At 44.0% G+C, this 10,229-nt stretch overlaps 1 protein-coding gene across 1 annotated transcript; it reads right to left on the minus strand.

The window, feature by feature from the left end:
• Positions 1-905: 905 nt before the first annotated feature.
• Positions 906-10,227, minus strand: ntrk2b (neurotrophic tyrosine kinase, receptor, type 2b). The gene is made up of 18 exons (XM_088391072.1): positions 9,523-10,227; positions 8,533-8,607; positions 8,397-8,468; positions 8,161-8,229; positions 7,865-8,016; positions 7,588-7,724; positions 7,023-7,155; positions 6,105-6,416; positions 6,026-6,043; positions 5,922-5,930; positions 5,702-5,736; positions 5,523-5,622; positions 5,230-5,418; positions 4,667-4,797; positions 4,422-4,594; positions 4,088-4,328; positions 3,328-3,486; positions 906-3,256 (listed from the first exon to the last, which is right to left on the minus strand). The coding sequence occupies exons 1-18, from the start codon at positions 9,711-9,713 to the stop codon at positions 3,071-3,073; spliced, it is 2,382 nt and encodes a 793-aa protein (XP_088247198.1). The 5' UTR covers positions 9,714-10,227; the 3' UTR covers positions 906-3,070.
• Between the last annotated feature and the right edge of the window lie 2 nt (positions 10,228-10,229).

Below are 10,229 nucleotides of genomic sequence, written 5' to 3' on the forward strand. Positions count from 1 at the left end.
ATGTTTGTTACGGAGCCTTGACGAATCTAGCCGCCTTTGCGCCTTCGACGTCGACCCTCCTGTGTACAATACATCGGGTTGTATATTGAATTTTTGTGGCTTTAACAATGGTTCAAAGATATGGGCGGACGTTTCTTCTTTTTACTTAAATGTGCATTTAGAGTACAAATAAATCCAAAATATGCTCAGCTTTTGATGAAACCAAGAGGCCTTCGCCACTTCACACTTTTTTATATGTTCAAATTAAGCTCAATTGTATCGTAAAAAACATGGAGTAGAAGTAGTGGAGCCAAGAGAAATACTATGGTTTGAAATCATCTCGTAAATAATTCTGCTAATATAATTTCATTCTTGCAAAATGTACATTTATACCCTGTTTAAAAAAACCTAATTTCCTTATGCGTGATTTTAATGTTCACATAGAAAAATTTGGATAAGAGCCCTGGAGAAAAAGACTGAGAAGGTCAAATGTGTGTGGTCATAGTACAGAGCTCTGAGGAACACCGCAGGTAAAGTATAGTAAGTGTAAATTGAGCGTTTGCAATGAATATGACTTAATGCCTCACAAATTAGTGTCATCTAGAAGCAGCTGTCGGCCAAATCGAGGACGACCTTGGAGATGTGACCCAAGCATCCAGAATTGCAAGGTGAGAAAGCCCCTCACTCACTATGTGCTAAGTCTACCATAGGAGAAAATCATGCTCCTCTGCAATGTGTGTATTTAGCAGCTGTTCCTGTCACTCATCACAAGTTATTATTGGAAACAAAATGGTGGTCACAGAATGCCTTTGATGACACGGTAACTTTTTTCAGGCGGGTCAAATATGGACCGTAAAGAAAAACTACTTTTGTGAGCGTTTTATTTTTTGAAGATTTAGTGGAAAATCTGTAAAAATGACACAGTGTAAGACATACCACCTTTATTAAATGCACAGTATCACAAGGAACAGATCCATTAATTGTGGTTAAGCTACTCACATGATGCACAAAGCATTGGATTGATTGATTGATTGGTTAAAGCAAGGTTAATTCTCCCTTAACACACACACACACAGTCTTGCATCCGAGTGTACGTGGCAACGCACACACATCATCTCAGACACACACACAGTCGTATTTGCACAAAAAGTCAAATGAATCGACACATTAATGAAAACATTTTTGTCCCTTTGACCAGATATTTACAAAAAAAAAAATTTACCCCCTCCCTCCCCATCCCACATGATTGATTACATTCAAAAGAGGTCCCCGGCCTTCTGAATTACATTCAAAATAATATACTATTCATGATGCAAAGTCACAGTCTGAAAGAGGATCCCGAGAGGCTACAGTCAGTCAGAGGCCCTTTTTTTCCCTTTTTTTTTTTTTTTTTAAATTCATTTATTACAACAAACTTCTCTGCGCCCTCGAAATTAAGAGTGAAAAAAAAAATCACTGGATTGTATTTTCACCTGGATTATTTTTCCCACGAGCACAAAGAAATTCCAAATGGTATTTACAGTACATATGTATTGCCAGTGGCCCAGAACGCGCGATACCTGCTGGAGTATACTAGCTTGTAACGTAGCCTATGAGTCTTATGCAAATATCCCAACTCTGCAGCTAGCTTATCTACAGCCGACACGTCATAAATAACCGATAAAAGTGATTATGCAATAATTGTCTTACTTAAATGCTGGCATAACTTAAAAAAATGCATATGAGATGGAATGAAATGTCAATATAGTCCATCCAGCAACATGACGTTACGATCAAATATCGTTAGATTCTATTCTGCAATATATGAAATGACATCTAAATATTTGCAATGATAATTGCTTGGATCTTCTCACCCCAAAAAGGGTCTGATATTTTGTAAACGATAAAACTTTCTTGATACCAATTAGGACTTTTCTTATCACCTGAACAACACAGATATACAAAAAAAATGGTTGATGCTGCTGGTGGATTAAAAATGAAATCTGTAGCCTATAAATATAAAGTAAGCTGTGCTCTTCTTTTTTTTGTTTTCTTTTCTGAGAGGGGCGAGAGACACAGCTCAAGATCTCAACATCCGTGTGCTTTTTGAAGTACATGGAATAATACAATTGCTTAAAGCACTCGTGACAACATTGAAAACACCACATGGTCGTCGTATATGCATGGGCAATCTGTGGAAAGGTATTTACATAAACGTGACATCATTGACGGGGAGAGCATCAAGTAAATGCAGTAGTCTCTATTTTGATTTAACTTACTAAATATGCACAATTTTTTTTTTAATGCATATAAAGTACGTTTTTCAGTAATTCAAGTTTTTAAAGAATTATCATTATGTACATAATCCTATGTTAGAATATTATTGTGTTATTGTATTTTTAATGGCCTTTACCGAGGTGACTGGACTCTGTTTTAACCTACCAAATAAAAATCATAATAATAAATGAATAAGATTATAAATAATAATAATCATAATAAGTTAATAATACACAAGAATTATCTACTAGATTTGATTTTTACAATCACAGGCTATTGTTTGCAAGAAAAGACAAATCTTAATCAAATTAAGTAATTAAATATAAGCAGTAATATGAGCTAAAAAGTCTTTTTTGGGAAGGCTTTAATTTAAATGTACATTAGCTGTCATATTTCAATACAGAGGGTGTGTAGACAGTTAAAAAATATTAAAAAGAAATAATTTAGTTGTATATTAATGCACAATAAAATGTGGGAAATGGTATATGTCTTTAAATTTCCACACAAAATGGAACGTTTATTTAAAACAAGAATATTTAAGGAGAAAACTCTTTTTATGTATTTTGTTTGCGCAAACAAAAACCGTAATTAGCCATTTTGTCACGTGACCCAGAACGCATTGTGGCTCCCCCTGTCGAAACCTGCCTGCTACTGAACGCATGGCGAGGGATTTTAAAGCAAATATGAGTCCCGAATTTAAGGCTTTTTCTCAACGCACTGACGACAGTTAACATTTACAGGGGACATTGATGTGCCCATTACCTGTACACCCCCCTAACCCTAACCCTAACCCCCCACACACACACACATGTACTGTACAGCAGTAGTGATCACCTCAGCCCAATATGTCCAGGTAGACGGGGGAGGCCTTGGCGAGGCTTTGGAGCATGGCGTGGATCTCCTTGATATTAAGCCTCGTGTACGGTTCCCTCTGCCAGCAACCCAGCATCAGGTCGTAAACCTCCTTGGGGCAGGTACGTGGACGCTGGAGCACACGGCCCTGCGTGATGCACTCGATCACCTGCCGTGAGATCATTTTTTGCTTTTGCGAGTTCGCAGGCAACTTCGTCGACGTGAGAAGACGGCACTGACCTCGTTGTTAGAGAGCTGGTACCAGGGCTGCTTGCCGTAGGTGAAGATCTCCCAGAGGACCACGCCCAAGCTCCACACGTCGCTCTCGGTGGTGAAGCGTCGGTACATGATGCTCTCCGGGGGCATCCACCGGATGGGCAGCATCGTGTGGCCGCCCACCTAAGCCAAGACCACAAAAGAGAGAAAGTAAGAAAAGATACACAAACGCAGCTCTAACAATCGATGTTGTCTTCATAAAAAACCTAAAGGAAACATTTCAAGTCCACTTGCAAATTACATCCACATAAAAAGTTTTGTCGTCACCCACTGAGGCCACAAGATGGCGACAAAGAACTGGCTTGACTAATTAAAGCTACTCGTACCCTCAGTTCAATATAGTACCACTAGACGGCGCTACAGCATTTTTTTTTTAGACAGATTTGGCCTGATCAAAAAAGAAAAACAAAAGGGCCGAAAAATAAATCTGTGAATTCTCATCGATGCCGTGATTCACTGTACGTTTACTTTGTGCAATCTTTTTGGTGACAGTAGAAGCTGATCTAAAGCGTTAATCCACTCGTGGCCTTCCAGTCACCGAGGATAATCAGCCCCCCTTTTAACTCAAGACGTCTTTATAATGTGGGAAAAAAAAAGAAGAATCTACTCAATGTTTTGTACTCTCTTGGCCCTCATTACCATAGAGACTAATTCATATATGCAGATCATGTGATTTGCATATAAATGGCATCCAAATGAAGGTTGAGAATATAAATGGACTGACTCTGTAGTAGTCTGTGCTGTAGACATCTCTGGACATGCCAAAGTCCCCAATCTTGACCAGTAGGTTCTCGCCCACCAGGCAGTTCCTGGTGGCCAGGTCTCTGTGCACAAAGTGCTGCGACGCCAGGTAGACCATGCCGGCGGCAATCTGCTGGGCGATGTGCAGCATCTGCGACTGTGTCAGTTCCACCAAGATGCTGTGCTGCCCGTCCGCCATCAGCACCGCGTCCGGACCGTGGGACCTAATGGTAAGTTTGAAGGAACATCAATTAGATGTGTCTTAATTGACGCATTCAATTCAAGTTCTTATTTTGACTTGAAAATGGAAAACTTACCTGAGAAACTTGTTGAGGTCTCCATGCTTCATGTACTCGAAGACCATGATGAGGGGGTCGCTGTCAACGCAGACTCCGTAGAAGGTGACGATGTGCTCATGCTGCAGGTTGGTGAGCAGCTCCGCCTCCCGGTAGAAATCGGCACGCCCGCTCTCGCTAGCCTCCTTCAGTGTCTGTACAAGCACGTGCAAGCAGGAATCCGTAAAGTGTTGATTTTTAATCCTTACCTGAGATTATTCCCGTACCTTGACGGCCACGTGGATCTTGTCGTGGTCGGGCGTGAGGTTGTAGCACTCGGCCAGGAATACTTTGCCGAAGGCGCCCTCGCCGAGTTCACGCTTCAGCACGATGTTGTGTCGCTTGATGTGCTGAACGACTGTGGGCAGATTTTCAATTTTCAATAAACAGTTAGGCCTACTATGCTATTGTATTTTAATGTTGATCATAACCACTGGCTGAGCTAAGGGGGGGCTGCGGGGGCAATGCCCTCCCCCTGAAATATGCTTGAACCGCCGCAGGTGCCACATCAAATAACTTTTAGGTATTTTGATTTTGTTTTCAAGATTTATTTCCACCTGTCCCCCATGAATGAATCTTTATCAGCATAATTGGAAAAATATTTGGGATTTGTTAAAGAAAAAAAAATATTTTGTGGACTCTCTGAGATATCCTTGCCCTAATTTTTTTTCCAAGTGGTACTTAATACTGTCCATTATTTCATCCCAGCATTTTTTGTAGTCTTCCTGCATCCGGTGTCCATCCCTACGCAACCTTAATAGATTGATTTGAAAAGGTAGCGGAAACTCACACGTGTCTGGTTTCAGCATGCTGCCGGAGTTGCCAAAGTATTGCGGGTTCTCGATGACGGGGATCTTGGTCATGCCGATGATGACAGCGTCGGGCGCCATCTCGGAGGACGAGGGCGTGTTGTTGCCGTTGGAGACGTGGTGGAGAGGGCTGGCCGAGTCGTCGTCGTTGCTGATGACCGACGAGGAGCCTGGAGGGTGAGTGTGTAGACGTAAACGGCATGAGCTGTTTAGATCACTGTATTTACGTTTTCACATTTATTTGTATTTGGGTGGACTTAAGAATGTAGCTCACCTTTAATTCCAAACTTGGTGTTCCTTCCATATTTGAGAATAATCACCATCAGAACGCAGCCCATCAAAGCCACCCCGGCGATTCCCACCACCACATAAACCTTAAGGGAAAAAAAAAAAAAACTATTTAGCAAAAGTTCCTTAATGGCCTTCGAAGGGAAACTATTAATTATGACTTACAGCAATGCTGTCATCCATTGGCGGCAATGGCGAGTCTGGAAGGGAGTTTATTTAATAGTCAAAATAATTTTAAAAAATAGGTAAAAAGAGAAAATTAAAAAAAAGATTCTGGATAATATGTTTAAAAAGGACAATTTTAATTATTGACTCTAATAAAAAAAAGGACGACATCGCATAGCGCGGCTAAAATACAACAATACGAAAATAAAAAATGTCCTACCAGTGGTGTCTGGACAGAAGAAGGCAGCAGGGATGAAAGATCCAGCATCGTTATTTCAAAACAGTCAAACGATACGAGAAAGGTGCAGCCAAGTGGTCACTTACAGTAGTAGAAAATATCTTCTGTAGGAGGAGAGACAAAACCTACGTTAGGAATGGACTCCAAGTCGAAGAAGAGGGAAACGCGTACCTGTGTGGTCGTACGGCGGGTCGATGAATTGCGCCGCCACCATCTTCTCGTCGCTGCCGTACTTATTGGTGGCCACCAGGCGGTAAATGCCATTGTGGATGTGCGTGGGGTTGACCAGCTGCAGGCAACCGTGGTACTCGCTCTTGGTGGACTGGTGGATCATGGTCCTGATGTAGTCCTGCTCCTGCAGGGTCACGTTTTCAAAGTACCACTGCAGCGCCGGCTTGGGGTTGCCCGTCATGCTGAAGGGGATGCACCAATGGTGGCCTTGCTCCGGTTCCAGCAGCTGCTGGATGATGGGGGCGACTGACGGGACGGGGTGGGGGGGTGGTTGGCAGGTCAACGACCGGGGAGGGAGGAGGTGCGGTCCGGAGGAAAAACAACATTGAGAGGCTGAGAGAGGACGTGTTGTTTTGGGGGGTGTTGAGTACGGAGGCACGAGTCCGACATTAGCACTAGCTAAGATTAGCGTATGGAGGCTTTTATTAGCACGAGGCAAAATGTGCCATGAACAGAGACGTCAATTAATTAGCCAGTAACCTAATGATCATGTCTAAGTTTCCACCACGTCTATTTTTATAATCAAATTACCCGTTCTGCTTGGAAGCAATTGACCTCACGGAACAAATATTTTTGGACTTTAGAAAGACCAACGTTAGCATCGTCTATCGGTAGCTTTGTTTTAACGAAGCAGGGGTGACAAACATCGTCGTGATGAACAATGGGAGAGGAAACACGTGGAAGCAGAGGACGGTGTGGCTTTACAGGAGGAAGAGTTATGGACAGGAAACCACACCAACAAGTCAATAAGATCAACGCAGGCGGTAATGACCGGTGCTTCTGCTGCTTCCACTTGGAAACTAAACAACATTTGTGAAGAACATGCATGCTAGTATGCTAATGCGTGCTTACAGAGGATGTTGAGCTGCAGCGTGGCCTCCGTCTGACCCACCATGTTCTCGGCCGTGCACGTGATCACCAGACCGTTGTCCTCGGGGGATAGATTGGTTAGGGTTAGCCTGTTTGCCGTCTCCATGGGGTCAATCTGGAATCATAGGATAGAACGGTGGATGGTAAAGAGCAATCAAAATGATACCTAAAGTGTTTTTTGTGGTGTCACCAAATCTCTCAATTTCCTCTATTAAAGGTAAAATTGTAGCAGCATAGCATTTAGGGGTTGGTTGCTAACGCTATCCTAGCGTCCATTTGTATAAACGACGCTAGCAGTTAGCTTCAAGTGGTTTTATCCCGGCAGCTTTGTAGATTTGTTTTAGTTTCATAACTAAAAGCTTCAGTGGCTTTCAGGTGGGTTTGTGGATGTAGATGATGGGGTGTTGAGTATCGGAGGGTCGAAGCCGGATCTTGAAAAATTAGACACGTGCAGGACTGTACTGTAAACCCCGGAGAATGAAATTTTAGACGGAACTAATGTGAAGCCTCACTGGAGCTCATTGCTTATTAGATTAGATCGGCCCACCTCATAGTGCGAGAAGACCATGTCCAGGTTCCACTGGATGTCCGGGGTCGGCGAGCCCGAGGCGCTGCACAACGCTTCGACGTCGCCACCTTGCTCCTCGGTCACCACTGTAGGGGTGACCTCTACTTGAGGAACCACTGCAGGACACAAGGAGACGGTCTTAAGTAACCGAGCGGGTGATGGGGGCAATGGGAAATTGTAAACCCTCCATCGATCGCTCTCTGGACTTTCAGGAAGCTTCTGCCGCGTTGCTTATTTTAACGCGGTTTCACGTTACCACAGTCAGGCGGCGTGAGCGTAGCGAAGGCTTTTGTCCCTCCTTGTTCGTCCTTGCACTGCAGATCTTGGCTCTCGGGTTCCTCTTGGCTCCTCAGTTTGATCCAGAGGTTCTCGCAGACGCAGTCCAGAGGGTTTCCAGACAGCAGGAGACTGAAAACACGTTAGGTAGTACTCAGATTGGAAACATTATTTTCTGTAAGGGTCGCTGGACACAAAAAGCTTCAGAACCCCTCGTGTTAGATAAGATGACATGCAAACCCAACGGCTAGCGTTTGAAGAGCATGCAGGCCTTACGAATAAGAGATGTTATAGTTCTGGAAGGTCCTCCATGATAGTGTTGACAGGTTGTTGTCTCGCAAATTCCTAAAAGACGAAAAATCCCACTTGCATTAAAATATATTCAAGGGTATCTTGCTAGCTATCTAGCTAACGTAGTTATTGATTCCTGGCATTCAAACATCTTGGAACAGTTTTAAACTGTGAACCAAATGAAAATACGTCGCCTTGAAATGGAATGAAAGACTTCTTACACGTATTGCAGTCTCGTATTATTGTAAAAGGCATCCGGGGATATGAACGTCAATCTGGTCCTTGTCACTGTTCTGTAAGAAATCAGAACCTTGGTCAGATGTAGAAATAGCAGTACAAAAAGCGTGCAATACTTACAAGTTTCTGAGGTTTATGTAGTGCCTCAAACTGTTGTCGTTGAGCTCAAACAGCCTGTTTTGATTCGCGATGTATCTGTCAGGGAACAGATAATAATAAAGCATTATGGATTTTGCAACCAGTCCAAGGTGTACCCTGGCTCTCAACCAAAAGTCAACTGGGATTGGCTCCAGATTATTCGCCACCCTAGTAAAATTTGTATTATGAGAACTCAATGTACTCGACAAAATAAAAAAAATACAAGGGCGGATTCGCAATCATTGCATAAAAATTTTTGGGGAAAAAAAGACACTTCTGGAGTTAGCCAATGTTTCCTAGAAGACAGACATTCCTCAAGCAAGATAATTTTTGGCCACAACTCTTTTCGGACGCTAAATTATAAAATCTGAATTTTGGGTGGGAGAAGTCGCATACGTACTGGACTGGTTGCCAGCCAATCGTATGGCAGACATTCACGCATTTGATTATATTCATTAAATGTTGCTGGAATTTTTAAAAAAAAATATTTTAGATGTGGTTTTGCCTGCCTATTTACAAAATTAGTTCTTTATACTATCGTGTGTGATTTATTTGCCATGTCTGGCCTCTACACACTTAACCTGCATGTGTGCCATCTGTCAACAATCGCAAGGGGGGGGGGGGGTCTCACACTTACGCCCCTTTATAGACACCTTTGCTAAAACCGGGCCTGGAAATGCGTATGTGTGTGATTGCATTTCATGGAATGCTGTGTAAATCCCAAAAACGTGCACGAGCATTACGCACGCGCGTTTCGGTGTTAGTGACACGTAGAAACGCACGACCACACACAGACACACACACTCACACATTTGATTGTTATGATGAAATGATATGTGATGATATTAAGAGGTCGTGGAAGGGTGGGGGGGGTGGAGTGAGTGAACGTGATCACCTTCATCCTTGTAACATCTCATCATCCTCATCGTCAAGTTGACATGCACGCACGGTGGCGCGCACGCACGCACTTACATGTCGGTGATGTTTTCCATGTCGTCCAGCGTGAGCAGCGGGAAATCCTCGATGCTCGGCGACGCTCCGTCGACGCACGCGATTCGCGACACAGTGCAGGTGCAGGCGGCGGGGCAGGCGGCGCTCAGCCCCCGCAGTCCGCGCAGCGCCAGCAGGAGGAATCCGAGCCGTGCCATGCCATGCCAGTCCATCGCAAAAAAAAAGAAAAGAAAAGAAAAAATCCGGGAAATCAAAAATCCGAAACAGCGCACCTTTTTGCGTTGCCCCCCTCTCCCCTTCAACCCACCCACCCCCCCTTCAGATGTAAAATGTCTCAGTGGGATTATTAAACACCTCTCCTCTATTAAATCGCGATCCGCACGGAGGGCTTGCCGGAGGAGGAGGTGTAGGAGAAGGAGGGGGAGGAGGAGGAGGAGGAGGGGGGGAGATCAGGGTGCCATGGAGCGGCCTTGGCGTGTCTGCAGAGCCGCGATCGCGCACGACACGCTCGCCGCCGTTCGTGGAGGTGTCAAGTGCTCCAGCAGCAGCAGCAGATGATGATGATGATGAAGATGATGATGATGCCGTCTCACTCCTCCGGAGCCCGCATGCCTCCCCCACCCCCTTCTTCACTCCTTTTTTTTTTGCCTTGTAAAAACAAATATGACGTGTTCCAGATGTTTGGAGATCGATAGGCAGACAGGAAGGCTGGATGGACGGACCCCCCT

This window comes from Syngnathus floridae, chromosome 12 (genome assembly GCF_059516105.1).
Source record: "Syngnathus floridae isolate MCC-2025c chromosome 12, RoL_Sflo_1.0, whole genome shotgun sequence".
Taxonomy (NCBI): Eukaryota; Metazoa; Chordata; class Actinopteri; order Syngnathiformes; family Syngnathidae; genus Syngnathus; species Syngnathus floridae.